Source organism: Camelus ferus, chromosome 12, assembly GCF_009834535.1.
Source record: "Camelus ferus isolate YT-003-E chromosome 12, BCGSAC_Cfer_1.0, whole genome shotgun sequence".
NCBI lineage: Eukaryota > Metazoa > Chordata > Mammalia > Artiodactyla > Camelidae > Camelus > Camelus ferus.
Window position 1 is genome coordinate 40,981,312 of NC_045707.1, and position 17,927 is coordinate 40,999,238.

The 17,927-nt window shown below is 41.0% G+C and overlaps 1 protein-coding gene across 1 annotated transcript in view; it reads left to right on the forward strand.

The window, feature by feature from the left end:
* Positions 1 to 271: 271 nt before the first annotated feature.
* GNPTAB (N-acetylglucosamine-1-phosphate transferase subunits alpha and beta) overlaps positions 272 to 17,927 on the forward strand; it is a 70,103-nt gene continuing 52,447 nt past the window's right edge. Inside the window, exon 1 of the mRNA XM_032493499.1 lies at positions 272 to 698. Within this exon, the coding sequence (XP_032349390.1) occupies positions 582 to 698 (117 nt within the window). The 5' untranslated portion in view covers positions 272 to 581. The remainder of the gene's footprint in view (positions 699 to 17,927) is intronic.

Consider the following 17,927-nt stretch of genomic DNA (forward strand, 5'->3'; position numbering starts at 1 on the left):
TCCTCAGCGCTGTGAAAAACCATGATTTCCCAATTATTGTAGATGTAGTAAGGGTTTTGTGCACAAAAACGTTTGTGCCAAGACAGCGTCGTCTGGCACAGCCTCCTTGCAGAGGCGGGTCCTGTTTCGGTTGCCTGCCCAGTCGGGTTTCGAGGCTCCAAGCCAGACCCGGAAAGCCCGCCGCGCACGCGCACACGGGGAGGACGTGCGCCTGCCCTTCACCCCTCCGCCCTCCAGGTGGCGCTGCCGCCTCCGCCCGCCGCCGCCGCCGCCGCCTCCGCCTCCGCCTCCAGGCCGGGCCAGACCGGGGCGGCTTTAGCCGCCTGGCGGGCCCCGTGTCCGCCGCCCCCGCGCCGAGGGCGTGCACTCCCCGCTCCCGGAAGCGGCGGCCGATGCGCGGAGCCGAGCGGGCGTCGGTCTCCGGAGCAGCCATGCGAGGCACCCGGAGGCTGTGACCTGAGTGCGGCGGCCCAAGCGGGCCGCTGAATGGAGGCTCATTGAGGCGGCGGCTGCGCCTCCGGCTCCGGCCTCGGCTCCTCGGGCGCGGCGCGGCGCGGCGCGGCGTGGCGGCAGCCGGGGCGATGCTGCTCAAGCTCTTGCAGAGACAGACCTATACCTGCCTGTCCCACAGGTATGGGCTCTACCTCTGTTTCGTGGGCGTCGTTGTCACCATCGTCTCCGCCTTCCAGTTCGGAGAGGTGAGTAGCGGCGCGGGCGTCCTGGCCCGGGCGCCCTGAGCCCGCACGACCCCGCGGCGTCCCAGCCCTCGCCCGCTCGGCTCTTGTCTCCCCATCCTCGCTGTAGCTGTCTTTTCCCCGGAGGCGCCGAGAACTCTCCGGGCGGTTTCAGCGCCCAGGGTCGAGACCTTGCCTTCCTAACGGCTTGAGGGGTCCGCGCTCTTTCTGCCGATTCCCTTTCCCTCCAGGTGCCTTTTTCACGGATCCCCAAGTCATTTACTTTCTCTCTCAGGCCTTGTTCTCCACGAAGCCCCCTCAGGGGACCCGGAGTTACTCAATTCTAAATTCTCATTTCTTGACCCTCCTCCAGTTTCCTCCTTGGGTGTTACCCTTCTAATCTTTTCACCTTTGACAAAGGCATTTTATCTTCTTAATCCCGTTTTTCCCCAGATCTCAAAACGTTGGCCAAGAGGCGTGTTTTTACAGTTTTACAGTGTGAATTTGCAGTGGGCAGAGTGGCTGGCCCAAAATTTAAAGGACTTGCACCTGGAAGTTTTTTGGGGGTGAATGGGGGTTTTGCTCCCCCCCCCCCGCGCGCGCTTTTGCTTTGTTGGTTGGGATAACTGTATGTCAAAAGTTAGCCCCTAGAGGCTGTACTGGTAGACGTGCATACACTGATGTGAGAGATCTCTTGGCATCTCCAAATACTTTTCTCAGGTCGGAGGTCAGCTGAGGCTAGGGCCGCTTCATGTGACCTGGACACAGGTGACTGCCTCACAGTCCAGCACCCAGTCTCTTGGGAGCCAGCACAAGCCCGCGGGGTCATGAGATATGCTGATATTTTAGATTCCAGATCCCACAAGCCCAGCCTTTCTTGATATGCTCTTAGTTAATGGGCAAGTAAAGTAAATTCATTACACTGTAAACCCCGGAGGATCCGAGCAATAGATGTGGGAGGTGGAAACACTCAGGTTTAATAGATTTTGTGCCCCTCTGGATAGTGGACTTTAAACATTCTTGAGTGAAACAACCCTTTAGGTGGGACAGTTATTTCATGACTGACAGCCTAATACGGTATTCTTTGTCATAAACAAGTGTACAGGAGACTAAGAGTAGGTGAGAACTGGAAAAGAGTGCATGTATATGATTTTAGAGAACACCCCTTTTTAAAATATGTCCATAGCAACTGGGAGAAAGTTGTATTTTTGAGTTGTTAGAAATCTGTCTCCTTGTTTTAATTTTGTTTGTTTTTGGGTAGGAGGTTGCACAAGGTTTTGAAATTAACAGAATATTTTTTAGAAATGCTGCAATATACATTTGCTTGAAGTCTGTACCCATGCTGAATTGTAAGCTCTGTAGGAAAGAATTCTGTCTGTTTAACTACTGTAACCCTTGCCCAAGAGCTGTGCCGGAGTACACAGTGTAAATATTTGTTTAATGAATGAATTACATGACATGATTTCCAAGTATATATACTTTAGTAGTCCTTGCTCTAGGGGCTGATAAAAATAAGTCTATAAGCAGGGGTGAGAAAGTACCCCAGACTTGTAAGTGTGGAGTATGTACCTAATATTATACTACTGGCTGTTCCTTGTTTCGTGCATTGCACCTTGATATAGCGACAGTATCTATGCACAGTTAAGTATCTTATTGCTGATAGAAAAATTTTTTTTGGCTCTGAGTAATTTTAAGTTAGCTGTAAAGGTGACATAAAGCCATCAGTTTTAGAATTTTTCTTTTTTATGTGTTCCATGCCTGGTTACTTACTTACCAAAAGAAAGATAGTCTTGAAATGGCCACAGATCTTATAAAGTTTGGAACAGACAAGAAATGAAAGGCAAAGAAAGTCCACAGGTGGCATGGAAAGTGGAGACAGCTGGCTCAATACCAATACATTGCCTGTAGTTAATTTCTGCAGCACAGCAGAAGAGAGGAGCTGCAAGATTAGACAGATATGGGCTTGAAGGCTGGTGCCACTATTAATGATCATGATCATAGCTAATACATATGGCTTACCAGATGCCAAGCACCTTTTTAACTGTTTTACATATATTAACTCATTTAATCCTCACAACATCACCCCTGTGAGATGGGTACTGGTATTACCCCACTTCCCTAACCCCCGTGAATACCAAAATTGGAGGATGCTCAAGTCCCTTACAGTCAGCCCATTGTATCCTCCGGTTCCACATCTGTGGATACTAGAGGGCTGATTATATAACTGTTTTACAGTTGATGAAACAGGCACCTGCACAAATTAATCCAGCTAGTTTATGGCCAAGCTGGGCTTCAAACCAAGGCAGTATACAGCTCGAGAGCTGTACTCTTAAGTACATCTCTGTGGCTTCTCAGCCTGGGCTGTCCCTTGTATGATTTTGGAAAGGATACTTAACCTCTCTAAACTTTAGCTTCGTCATCTTTAAAAAGGAGGCAAGAGTACCTTCTTTGCAGGGTTGATGGGGATTAAATGAGCCCTGTATGTAAAACACCTGTCACAGTGCCTGGCCTGTAACAGACTCTCCTTAAGTGGTAGAAACACTGCTGCTGTTGTTATTATCATCAACTATCTTATGCCCTTAGTCCTTATTTTGAAACAAACCTTTGAAAGAGAGTACGCTCATCAGACAGTTACTATTACCAACTTGTTAATAACTCCACTAATTGTAATGGGTAGAAGGACTAAGAAGATCATGTTAACTGAATTCATCACTGTCTTTTCCCCCTCTTTTAGAATAAGTGGTATTGGCTGCTACCTTTTGACAAATCATTTGTACACTCATCCAAATTTTGAGAAAGAAAAGTGGAATTGATGGAGGGAAGTATTAAATATTTTTTTATTTTCTTAAGTTGAGCCAGGCACTTTGGAGAATCCTTGAGAACTCTGATTAAACAAAAGCAGAGCCTGATCCAAACCCACAGGGAAGAGGCCCCCCGATAGGGACTAATGGCCACTGCAGAGCATTGCCTTGGGTTAGGGTAGCAGGGAGGACCTTGTCTGTTGTAAACTAGTTGTCTTGGGCAAGTCATGTGGCCTCTGGGAGTCTCAGTTTACTCATCTCCAAATGAGGACTCTAGATTGACTATGCTCTCTTTTTGTTTGTTTTTTGACTGTGCTCTTAAGACCCTTTTTAGCTCAGAAGCTTCTGATTTTAAATATTTGTCCTCTGTTACTTGATATTGTGTAGACTTTAAAACATACTTTTGAAGTAAAAAAAATTATTTTAGGGCCATCAATATTTAGTACACTTTATATACATAGTCACAATCCTTTATCTGAAAAGTCTGAATTACCTTTGAATTAAACATCAGTATCTTACAGTGGAATGTGTGAGTATTCACACTCAGTGAGGAAAATAAGCACTAAATAACTTCATCAGTTTAGGTCAAGTTTTGCCACCAGATGAGTTCAGGTCAGGTCAAGTTTTGCTGCCAAAAAAGATCTTCAATGTAGAGAGCTTTTTGGATTTCAGGATTGTGAATAAAGATTTTTAGATCACTGTAGGCTGGGTATGTGTGCCTGTGTGTGTATAAAATATATCACTTTTTTTTTTTTTCTAAGAACCTAAGATGTTTCATTAAAAAAAATTTTTTTTGGATGGAGGTGCTGGGGATTGACCCTCCCTCCTCTCTTTTACTTACCTGTCTTCTGCTGCCATTTTGGGTTAGGTATTGTTCAGTGAAAAAGAAGATTGAAAACTGGGTCTAGCTCAAGTTATGTTTAGTCTCTCATACTGGCCCAGTTACAAGAATGAAATTATTTATGTCTGTATTTGAATAGGTCACTCGTTAAACAGATACATTATGAGTGTTCTTTGGCAAAGGCAACAAGCAGGTGACATTAAAGGGACTTGGTGTGAAAGTTGGGAGACAGCCTCTGGCCTGATTCTAGCTCCACCGCGTACTGACCCTCAGTGGTTCCCAGACTGTGGTTGCTCCCAGTTGCCTCCTGGGTTGGGGACAGCCACTCTTACCTGTTTTGTGTAGGTTTCGTTTGGGGTGAGGAAAACCTTCATTGTTGAAAATAATTTTTTAAAAGTTCTAGACTAGATTTCTTAATACCCTCTTTTTAGCCTTAATGTTCTATGAACAGTACATTTATTGGGTGCTTCACATGGGAAAGCACAAACTGTGATGTAATGGAGTTTGTGCCACACAGAGGATGCCAGTGGCTGCGCTGAGCCTTCTTTTTTTTTTTAAAAACATTTTTTATTGAGTTACAGTCATTTTACAATGTTGTGTCAAATTCCAGTGTAGAGTTATACATGAACATACATATATTCATTGTTACGGTTTTTTTTCGCTGTGAGCCACCACAAGATCTTGTACACACTTCCCTGTGCTATGTGCTGAGCCTTCTTAAATGGTCTCTTTCTTTTGGAGGTTTGGGAGAGATACACAGCCCAGCTAACTGTCAAAGCAGAGACCGTGTCTTATTCCTTGCTGTATTCTTCACACCTTAAAAGTGCTTGGTACCCAGTAGGTGCCAAATAAATACTTGATGGGTGAATGAATAAATGAATTAATTGGAGTGATCTTAACCAACATCCCTTTAAGTTCATCTCCAGTAAAAGTAAGTTATCTACTCTGATGCAGACCCTCTGTAGTTGCTTTTTGTTTCTCAGAAGTAATTGGTCTGGTTGTGCTCTGTATGGTGGAGTGTACTATCAGGTATGAATTAGCATAGCTCATCCTTGGCCACCTTTGTCAAGTTGGCCATGCTGTACATATGAGGAACAATTCACAGGAGTCTGTAATTTAATGCCTGAGTAGGTACACAATAATGGCTTAAGAAAATCCAAGGAAGGGAAGAAAACTATGGGTTGAAACATCCTAGATGAAGTTGAGACTTTTACAAGGAGGCAGGAGCTTTTTCTTTTTGAATTTGTTTTTGTTGGGAATGGAGAGGTAATTAGGTTTTGTTTTTAGAGGCGGTACTGGGGATTGAACCCAGGACCTTATGCATGCTAAGCATGCACTCTACCACTGAGCTATACAGGAGCTTTTTCTTTTTGAATTATTAGTGGCTTAAAGTTGTTGCTGGTATTAGCCAGCAGCACTTGGTTGTAAGTGACAGAATCCTGCCTTGGACTTGGCTTAGGAAAAGCAGGTTTTTTTTGACTCATGTAGTTGAAAAATATAGGGTGACATGTCTGGCAGGATCAGAGGGAGGTGCTCAAATGATGCCATCAGGAATCTTTTTGTCCCTGTCCTCCAGCTCTGTTGGTTTAATTCTCATACAGGATCTCCCCATATGGGAACAAAGATTGCTGGCAGTGACTCCAGCTTCTAATCTCCCAGTTCAGGAACCTTCTCTTTCTCACCAGGCCCAGGGCGGCCTGCCTGGCCAGGGAGTGAGTGCCCTGTGCCCTCATTTACCACCTGGATCATCTCGGAGCAGGGGTTGTGGGTGGGGCTGTCAGTTTCAGCTGAACCACATGAAATGAGAGGGGTTCCCCAGAGGGAAATCAGGAGGCTGTTATCAAAAAAGGGCCAGAGCAGCAGATGTCCTAGACACTGGCTTGAGTCAAAACCCATTTCCTTTCCTTGGCCTTAACGTTGACACGTTGACATTGGGGCAGTGATAGCTGTTAGCCCTTTACCTTGTTCTAGAAGATGTAAAAGCAGGTTGTTTCCATTTTTAATATCTTTTTAATATTGGATTCCTGGGTGGGCAAATTAATACAGAGTTTTGTTAAACACAGAGTTAGTGTGCCCTCAAATCTTTCACTAATGATTCAATATGTATCTTTAATGTAATGGGTGACTTGGTAGTTGTATCTGGTTTGACTTACTCTCCAGGTCTTCGTGTTGTTGATCTTGTTAATGAAATGGAGCACATTGTGACAGAAAAGACGTGACCTTTTTGCAGCATCTGTCACTCTGTGTGGAAATTATCACTCCCTCTTTCTTCAGGAAGACCACCTCCCTGTTTTCTTTGCCCACTCACTGTTCCTTCTCAGTATTAAGTGCTGGCATTCCCCAGGCTCTGCTCCTTGGCTGTCTCTTACAGGGGATGTCATGTTTCAGACCCCCATCTAGACACTTGTGACTCCCCAGCCTGCAGTGTCTCACCAGCAAGTCCTGCATCCACACTTCCAGCTGCTTACAGCACATACCTGCCACTCTGCCTCCGTGTGACAGAGGGGCCCTTTCATCATGGTACTTCTTCCTCACTGCATCTAGACATCAGAATAATTTTGTAATGGTTTGGGATCCTTTCAGCTCCTGAGTTCTCCCAAAATATAGAGGAAAGCTTACCCCAAGACCTCAGTAAACCTGTCCTGGAATTGGCCCCCATTGGATCATAGAGCCATTTCTAACAGACACTTTGGAAGGAGGAAGAGGTTCTTTTTTGACCAAACCAATGCACCCCTGAGGCTGGGGCCCGTCTCCTGAGCATTTGCATTATGCAGGGGTGGAGTTCCATTAGAAAATAATAGGTAGCTGATGCCAGGCAGGCTCTTGGTGTGATTGTCGTGTTGAATAAGCACAGCTGGTAGGATGTGTAGCAGGTGTCTTTATCCCCCACTGGCCCCTTAGGTCAGCTTGCAGGTTTAGCTCCATCGCTGCCCCTGGATGAACTGTGGTGTGCCAAAGCCTTCTCTTGTCACTTCTAGGTAATAAAAAGTCCCGTGGTCACTCCAGATTACAAAACATAATGTCACATCAGCATTAAAGCCTCAGTCTCATGTCAAAACAGCACTCTGAACCTGTTGAAGTTGAAGTTTCTTGCCTCCCCAGCTCAGGCCTGCTCCAGGCCGAACGGAAGCCTACCACTGAGGAAGGGGGGTTGGGCTGCCTCTCTCTCTCCTCATCTGATGCTCCTCTTTCTCCCCCAGAGCCTGTTCCTGCCCCTTCTGGGGTGTCAGGACTGGGACTTGGGGTGGGGTTCGTGCAACTGGCATTTAGTGGATGGAGGCCAGAGATTCTGCTAAACATCCTCCAGTACACAGGACAGCCCCCACAGCAAAGATTATCCAGCCCAAAATGTCAGTAGTGTCTGGTCTTGGAAATAGTGTGCAGGTCTTGAAGTTGGGGTGCATTTGAGAAGGTGAACTAAGGCCTGTGTGGCTGGAGACTGGAGAGCTAGAGAAAGTGTGGATCTAGGAGAGGCTGGTGCAGTTGGTGGCGCCTTGTTGCCAGCACTTGGTAGATTAGGTGATCAGCATTTGGGGTTTGTCCTGAGACCAGTGGAATACGTCAGGGTTATTATGTGCTGACATCTAAGGAGTGGAGGCCAGGGATGCTGCTGGATGTCTTGTAATGGACAGGGCAGCCCCCCACTGACTAACCGTTGTCAGGCCCTAAATGTCAGTGCCAAAATGAGAAACCCTCAATTAGAGGGAGCAAGAATGGCTGCAGGGCAGTTAGTCAGGGGCCTTGGACTAGGCCAGTGGAAGGGCAGATAAAGAGAAGTGGACAGATTTAAGAGATTTAGGAAGCAAAATCATCTGGTCTTTATGTTCCATTATGTGCCAGACATTCCACTGACATCGTGGGATTTAAAGGTAAGCAAGAGAGACAAGTTCATTTGCCCTCCCAGACTCTAACTATAGGTGCTCAGTGAATATTTGTTGAATGAATATTTACAAATATTTATTTTTTGGTCACTGATTGTGATTGAGCCTGTGAGGAAAGGTGGTTTAAATGAGATGCCTAAAGTGTATAAGGCACCATGCATAGTGCCTGGTGCAAGGTGTTAAGTAAATGCTAATTAAATGCCAAGTGTCCCATCCCAAGACTGTTCTTCCCTTGCCGACCATGCTCATGAAGACAGCAGCAGGGGACCTACCTTCTGGGCTGATGTCCATGGTCACATTAAAGAGTATATTAATCTTAGAGCAGAAAAGTTCACAGTGATTTCTTTACCCAAGTGCACTTTGTTATGGTTGATAGGAAAGCAAAGGGACAGCATTATTAATTTAATACAGGTGGCGCTTTGCAAATAACATGTTATTCTAGTTCTTTCTAAAATGTAACAAACAAGTGTAGCTGTAATAGGTTATATATATTTACAGTATAGCTTTTTAAATTCTTAATTGTCTTTAGAGTGATTGTTTCAGTCTTGTGATCCACATGCAGTATCTTTAGCAGATGATTAGTCGGCTTGTGTGTGATTCATATATACACTAAATTAAGCAGGAAAAAAAAGTGTTCTTTCAAAAATGTTACAGGATAAGTCACACTTGTGCAGGGAGAGTCCAACAACACATTCTAGTATCAGACTGAAAACTGTATCGCTCAGCTTAAAATTGCTTCCTAAAATTGTTTCTTCTTTTAGGTTCTAATTTATCCTCCTTTTATTACCTCATTCCATTAACTTCATTTCTGACTGATTAATTCTAAATTAGATAAAGTTTCTTTACCAAATTTTCATAAGTTGTTCACTCAACAGAGATTAATGGAGGTATTTACTCTGGGCCAGGTACTCTACTGCTTAGAGAAACAAAGATGGTTCAGTTTCTTTCTTCTTTTGAGGAACTCACTCTTCAGACGGAGATGGACAAGCAAATGGACAAACTTAAGATGCATTGTGATCAATTAAATTGAAGAGCTAGGTGTGGATATCGGCAGAGTTTCTCAGGGTGACATCTAAACTTGACCTTGAAGAAGGCGGCTGAGAAAAGAAGGGAGCCCCTCCCCCCTTTTCAGTGAAGGATGCCATAGGTGTAAAGGTATGGGTGTGCAAGGCACTCTAACCTAAGAACGGTAGCAGTTTGAAGGGCTGCAGCATAACCGGGATTGAAGCTGGAGAGGCAGCAGTGGCCAGTAGAGGACTTGCCTGTTGACTGATGCTAGGGAATTTGAATTCATCCTGAAGAAAATGAGGACTATTCGAATAGTTTTAAGCAAGAGAGTGATGAGTAAGATCTGTGTTTAGAACAAGAGTGCTCTGAGGTAGTGTGGCAGGTGAACTGCAGGAGGAAGAGAGCTAGTAGCAGGAGACTGTCAAGCATAGTAGGAACGCGAGTGACAATGCCACAGCGAGGGCAGCACTTCAGAATCAGTGGGCTTTGCATGTTGATTTTTATAATTGTGCAAGGGCCTGAAAGAAAAGTGTCTTTGCTTTTGGAAGCTGGCATTATCTATTTCTAATTAATTGCTCGACTTTGGGCAAGTCTCTTTGTTTTAAAATTGTCCTTACTGAATAGTATGTAAAGTAAAATAACTTCAGATATCGAAGTATGCTTGGCCCTGTGTATCTGCAGTTTCCACATCTGCAGACTCAACCAACCAGAGGTCAAAAAATATTTGGGGAAAATATTCTAAAAAGTTTCAAAAAGGAAAACTTGCAAGTGTGCTAGCAACTGTTTACATAGGATTGACATCGTATTAGGTATTAAAAATAATCGAGAGATGACTTAAAGTATATGGGAGGATGCACTTAGTTTATATGCATATGCTGTGCATTTATGAGGGCCTTGATCGTCTGTGGATTTTGGTGTCCGTGGGTGTGGGGTTTGTCCCTAAGGATACTGAGGAACAAATGTGCTGCAAAATCAGAGACTGCAGCATTTAAAAGTAAGCTATTACCCTAAGCCAGTTTTCCAAATGTAGTCTGAGCACTCTTTCCAGAGATCCTCAAGGTCAAAACTATTTCCATAATAAAACTAAGACATGATTTATCTTTTTTCTCTCATTCTTTTATGAGAATACAGCAGTTTCCCAGGCACTTAAAGGACATGTGACATTGCAGCAGTCTGAACACAGATATTCCAGTTGTCTTCTCTTAAGCCACACGTTAAAGACATTTGTGAAAATTAAAAACAATGCTACTTTTCTCACTAATTTTTTTTTTGTTTGGGAAAATATAGCTATTTTTCATAAAAATGTCTATGTTGACCTATACTATTTCTTAAATGAACAAACATTTAAAAATTTCCTCAGTTTTAATTTTAATATGGTGAATACCAACAGACGTAACCCACATAAAATAAAAAAATTAAAAAACTCTTTGGAACCAAATAATTTTTAAGTGTGTAAAGGGTTCCTGAGACCAAAAAGTTTGAGAACCTCTGCTCCAAGCGTCTAGGAAGAAATACGTGGCGCCTCTATTATGCAAATACAAATCTCGCCACTCTTGCTCCATTAGGATCCATTCTCCACATTGCAGTCAGGGTACATTTTGGAAACTGTGAATTAGATTACATCATGCCCATTATACCCAGAAGAACATCCAGACTCTTCCTAATAGTCTGTCTACACGGTCCTAGAGGCCCCAGAACTGCCCATTTCTTTGAGCAGGTGTATCACGTATCCATTGTGTGCCCTGTAACTATTTGTACAAAAATGTTCCCTAACAAGCTACCTCCAGATTTGCTGGCTTAAAACAGGAGCGTCAAACTATGTCTGTTTTTGTATGGCCCTCAATCTAAAAATGGTTTTTACATTTTTTAAGTGGCTTTAAAAAATTAAAAGAATAATACTTCATAACACAAACATTATATGAATTGCAGATATCAGTGCCCATAAATAAAAGTTTTGTTGGAACATAGCCATGTCCATTCATTCACTATTTATTGTCTATGGCTGCTTTCTTGTTAAAACAGCAACATTGAGTGGTTGCGACAGAAACTGTGTGGCCTGAGAAGCCTAAGATGTTTATTGCTTGGCCTTTTACAGAAAATGCTTGCCAATCCCTGGCCTAAGATGACACTTGTTTCTTCTCTGGGATGTGCAGGTCAGGTGGGAGTTGGCTTTTCTAGGTTGGACTTGGTTGGCTCTGCTCTACGTGTCTTTTATCCTCCTGGGACCAGTGGGCCAGCCTGGACGTGTTCTTCTCCAGGCAGAGGTAAAGGCACAAAAAAACAGGCGGTTAGTTGCAAGCCTTCCTGGGGTTTAGGTTCAGAATTGGTTCATTCACCTTCTGTTTGTTCCTTGAGCACGTCAGATTTGCATCTGCCTGGAGAGCACTGCCCCAGACCACGACGTGCAGTGCTCCCTGCTGTCATAGGGGTCTCAGCTCAGCAGCGCCTTCCCAAGTGGCCTTCCCAGCCTCAAGCAGCCTCTTCCACCAGCTCGTTCCTTTTTGTATTCCCGCTTTTCTTCCTTTTTAGCAATAGTACTTAATATCAGCCTGAAAATGTGTATGTATATGTTTAATGTCTTATCTCTCTCCACCAATATACAAGCTGTATGGCAGGAGAGCTTCTGTCTTATTCAGCCTTTTTGTCTTACTCACCACTGTTTCCTCAGCCCCTAGAATAGAGCCTAGCATCAAAAGGTTGAGTGCAGAGATGCTTTTTTCCTGGTATCTAAATATAGAAAGTTTCTAAATTCAACCTTAATAGAAAGTATATAGATTTAGGTGATATTAGTTGATATACACATATAATTCAGAGAAACAAAACCAACAGGATAGTTGTATATGTGTACATGCCTGTTTGTGTGTGCATGTGTATATGGAAATAGACTGTTACATGGAATTGGCTCATGGAATTAATGGAGGCTAAGTCTCCAAGATCTGCATTCAAGGCTGGAGGCCCAGGACTGCCAATGATGTAGTTCCTGTCTGAAGGCTGGCAGGCTAGAGACCCAGGGAAAACTGATGTTCTGGCTTGAGGCAGTCAGATCTGAGGATATTCTCTCTAAGTCAGCCTTCTTGTTCTGTTTAGGCTGTCAACTGATTAGATGAGGCCCATCTATATTAGGGTAAGCAAGCTGCTTTACTAGTCTGTCAATTCAGAGGTTAATATCACCTGGAAATACCCTCAGTGGCATACCCAAGATAATGCTTGATCAAATATCTGGGCATCATGTAGCCCAAATTGACACCTATATTAACCATCCATCATAATATGTTTTATTTTTTAAAGCAGTTTTAAGTTTACAGTAGAAATTGCATGGAAAATACAGAGAGCACCCATATACCACCTTTCCCCCAGCAGAGTTTCCTGTATTTTTAACTTTTTGCAGTGTGGTACATTTTTTATAGTTGATGAACCAATATATATTTTTTAATTTCTATGTTTATTCCCATTTATGCCAAACACAATACATTTATTCATTTTTCAAAAACATTTTGTGCTTTGTTAATGTTACGACTTTCATCAGTGAGTCCATTAGCACATACTGATTGCTTGCTCTGAGCTCATCATGGGGCTGGATACTGCATAGACCTGAACAGTTTTTTTTTTTTTAATTTTTTTTTATTGATTTATAATCATTTTACAATGTTGTGTCAAATTCCAATGTAGAGCACAATTTTTCAGTTATACATGAACATATATATATTCATTGTCACATTTTTTCCTGTGAGCTACCATAAGATCTTGTGTATATTTCCCTGTGCTATACAGTATAATCTTTTATATATATATATATACACACAGTATAATCGTGTTTATCTATTCTACAATTTTGAAATCGCATCTATCCCTTCCCACCCTCTGCCCCCTTGGCAACCACAAGGTTGTATTCTATGTCTATGAGTCTATTTCTGTTTTGTATTTATGCTTTGTTTTTGGTTTTGGTTTTAAATTCCACATATGAGCAATCTCATATGATATTTTTCTTTCTCTTTCTGGCTTACTTCACTTAGAATGACATTCTCCAGGAGCATCCATGTTGCTACAAATGGCGTTATATTGTCAATTTTTATGGCTGAGTAGTATTCCATTGTATAAATATACCACATGTTCTTTATCCAGTCATCCGTTGATGGACATTTAGGCTGTTTCCATGACTTGGCTATTGTAAATAATGCTGCTATGAACATTGGGGTGCAGGTGTCATCCCGAAGTAGAGTTCCTTCTGGATATAAGCCCAGGAGCGGGATTCCTGGGTTATATGGTAAGTCTATTCCTAGTCTTTTGAGGAATCTCCATACTGTTTTCCATAGTGGCTGCACCAAACTGCATTCCCACCAGCAGTGTAGGAGGGTTCCCCTTTGATGAACCAATATTGATACATTATTATTAAACAGTGAACATAGACTACATAGGATTGGTTCTTTTGTGCAGTTCTGTGGATTTTGACAAACACATAATGCCACATCATGTTTCTGCCATTACAGTATCATACAGAATAGTTTCAGAGCCCTAGAAATACCCTTGCCCTGAGCTCTGCCTAATCACACCCCGTCCCCCCAGCAACTACTGATTTTTTTTTTAAAACGATGTATGTAGCTCTGTATTTTCTAGAATGTCATATAGTTAATTGCTGGACTATAGGAAAATAGTTGACTTTTGAATTTTTTTGCTTTTTTTTTGGGAGGGGCGTAATTAGGTTCTTTAATTTATTTAGCTTTTTTAATGGAGACACTGGGGATTGAACCCAGGACCTTGTGCATGCTAGGCAGGCACTCTACCATTGAGCTATACCCTCCATCCTTGATTTTTGTATATTGACCTTGTATCCTGAAAACTTGTATCCTACAGCTAATCATTTATTAGTTTCAGGAGATTTTTTATTGTTGATTATTTGGGATTTTCAACATAAACAAGTATGTCATCTGCAAACAAAGACAGTTTTACTTCTTTCTCCCCAAGTCTGTATGCCTTCTCTTCTTTTTGGATTTTTTTTGGGGGAGGGGGGCCTTCTTTTCTCTGTCTTTATTGAGATATAATTGACATATAGCGTTATGTAAGTTGGAGGTGTACAACCTGTTGGCTTTGATACACATATATTGCAAAATGTTTACCACCAGTAGCATTAGCTATCACCTCCTTCATGTCACATAATTATTACTTTTTTTGTGTTAAGAACATTTGAAATCTACTCACTTGGCAACTTTCAAATATATAATACAGTGTTAGCTATAATCATCATAATGTGCATCAGATCCCCAGAACTTGTCAGTCTTGTAACTGCAAGTTTGTACCCTTTGGTCAATTATTTTCTTTTCTTGTATTATTGAATTAGTTAGGACTTTTAATGTGATGGAGAAAAACCTGTAGCGAGAGAATATCCTTGCTTTGTTCTTAATCTTAGCAGAAAAGCTTTAACTTTATCACCATTAAGTATGATGTTTGCTGTAGGTTTTGTAGATACTGTTTTTCAAGTTGAGGAAGTTCCCCTCTATTTCTGATTTGCTGAGAGGTTTTTCTTTTTAAAAAAATTTTAAAATGAATGTTGAATTTTGTCAGATACTTTTTCTGTATCTATTGATATGATCGTATGGATTTTCTTCTTTTGCCTGTAGATACGATGGATTACGTTAATGATTTTTGAATGTTGAACCAGCATTCAAAAATATGTATCTGAAATAAATCCCCCTTGGTTATGGTATATAATCCTTTTTGTACATTATTAGATTTGCTTTAATAATACTTTATTGAGGATTTTCACATCTGTGTTCATGATAATGGTTTGTAATTTTCCTGATAGGATAAATTAGAGTGTTCCCTCTGCTTCCATTTTCTGGAAGAAATTGTAGAGAATTGGTATCATTTCTTCCTTAAATATTTGGTGTAATTCTTCAGTGAACCCATCTGGGCCTGCTGCTTTCTGTTTTGAAAGGTTATTAATTATTGATTCAAATTATTTAGTAGGTATAGGCCTATTCAGATTATATATTTCTCCTTATTTGGGCTTTGTTAGATTGTATCTTTCAAGAATTTGGTCTGTTTCATCTAAATTATCAAATCTGGGATCATAGAATTTTTCATTATGTTCCTTTATTACTCTTTTGGAAGGAGCATTGTAGTGATTTACTTTTCTTCCAAAACATTGTAGTAAAACACAACTAACAAAATTTTCCATTTTAATGATTTTTAAGTATATAACTTAGTGGCATTAATTGTATTTACATTGTTGGGCAACCATTACCACTGTCTGTTTCCAAAACGTGTTTCATCACCCCAAGCAGAAACTTGGTATTAACAAATGACTCCTCATTCCCTCCTGGGCCCTGGAAACCTCTGATTACTTTCTACTTTTATGGATTTGCTTATTCTGGATATTTCATTTAGTGAGCATTTCATTCAGTATTGGTCTTTTCTTGTTCTTCCCAGAACAAGTTTCTGCTTCTTTTTTAGTGTTTCTGGGGGAATGTGAGATTGGAGTTGCCTACTTTGTCCTTTTGCTGAGGTCAAGCTCCAGACTGATAGTTTAGATTGTTGCTTTTTTCACATATTTTATCACATACTTTACCCTTTGAGTAGTCTGTATGCTCCACAGAGGGAGACACTTTGGGCCATTGCCGTGTCCTCAGAGTCTAGAATGGTGCCACATATTTGTTGACTGAGTGAGTTAAGTTACTAATTTGTAATAATAGTTTAAAAACACGATTTTAAAAAAAATTTTGGAGGGGCATAATTAGTTTTATTTATTTATCTTAGAGGAGGTACCAGGGATTGAACCCAGGACCTCATGCACGTTAAGTATGTGCTCTACTGCTTAGCTATACCCTCCCTTCTAAAAACATGATTTTTTAATAGTGTCATAATGTTTGTATGAATGTACCTTACTTTATTTACCTGATTGCCTGTTGTTTAATTTTTAAACTGTCTTCAGGTTTGATTTGTATAAGTAATACTGGTTATTATCATATTTATACAGAAGTCTTTGGGTGCACCTGTGATGATTTTCTTGGCATGTATTTCTAGAAGTGGAATTAGCCAGAACAAAAGATACGACCGCTTCTTTGGTCCTTTGATACGTATTGCTAATTGCCCCTCTGGAAAAGGGTTTTATAATGAGCTTGTAGCTATTTGAAAATACGTAACATTCTTTCCACCTAATTTATGACTTCTCTGCATTTCAGACTTATAAAAAAACTCTTTTTGGTGTATTTTAAAAAATTTTTTTATCTAAGTATCAGTATGAGATAAAATTCATTTGTTGATGAAGGTAAGTGCAGTAAGCATCATAACCAGATATTTATTTTGTAAAACTTTATCTCATTTCACTAAACATTTTTTATGGCAATTAAATTTTACCAAATAAAGTAAAAAAAAAAAAAAAAGAGAGAGAGAGTTTGACTAGTTTTGGCTTCTGGTTTGATAGTTATAACAGAAATATTTACCAGGTTCAACTAAACTATTTATATTTTGGGTATAGTTTTCACATGATATAGTACAATTTTTTTTTCATATTTGTCTCTCCAATGACCTGTGAGTCCCTTGAGGGACTAAATAAGTTCAATGTTATTTCATAGTCTTTAAGGACTAAATAGCTGCAGCCCTCCATAGAACTTTGTGCAGTGATGACAGTGCTCTGTAATTATGAGCTGCCCAGTACAGTAGCCACTAACTGCGTGTGGCTTTGGAGCACTTGCAATATGTCTGATGTGTCTTAGGGTACTGAGTTTTTAAATTTAATTTAATCTTAAATAACCACACCAGTGGCCAGTAGATACTGTGTGGACGGTGCAGGTCTAAACTCATAGGTAGAGGAGAGTAACTATTTGCGAGGATGTTATAGCAGGGCTCATATGCTGGCTGCAGAGTAAGGCACTGGATTTAAAGTCCTTCCTGTACAATTCTGTGGTTGTATAAACAGTGAAACAAGTAAACCTAGATATCCATACGCAGAAAGTCAGTTTGAACCATTTTGAATGTATCTCTGGTAGTCTTTTATCCCCCTTCTTTTCCTTTTATTCAGTGTGGTTGAGGAAGTTCCTTTTTTCTCTTTAGGTATAACTGTTTATAGTAAAATGTACTGTCAGAGGTTTAATTCTGCCTTTTAATACCGTTTCTTTTACTGTTTTGCCTTCCCTTCTCCCCCTAGTGGCAATCCTACCTTTCTCTCCTGTCCTTTACTTCCTTAAAAATCTCAGCTTTATCTCTTAGGAAGAGGAGAGAGATTTTGATAAACTATTGTGGTTAACCCTATCTCTGATGATTCCTTTTCCTTGACAGTGATCTATTTTAATCTGTGCTCATTTCAGAGCTGAACAATACGTTTCCTAAATCATTTCATGCAAGTAAATGATTAGTCCTTAACAGGATATCAACTCCCTGAGGACAGAGTCCTAGTTTCCATTTTGTTAAAATTTTCAGCAAATACGTTGTGTGTCTTAATTCTGTGAAGAATTCAAAGAAGGAAGAAATGGTCTAGAAAAGTATCTTTGAGTTTAATTAATGTTTGAGTAAATAGTGGTCATGCATCTTGGGTTTGGATCATTTCCTGTATGTTAAAAGGGAAAAAATCACCACAGTTTTGATAACCATTCAACTCCCAGTATTAAATGGGTTATTCTTTTATTTTAGCCTCATTGTGTTGGGACATGCTATATACTGAATGCTTTTGTGTCCTCCCAAAATTTATATTGTGCAATTTTATCCCCAATGTGATAGTATTGGGGGT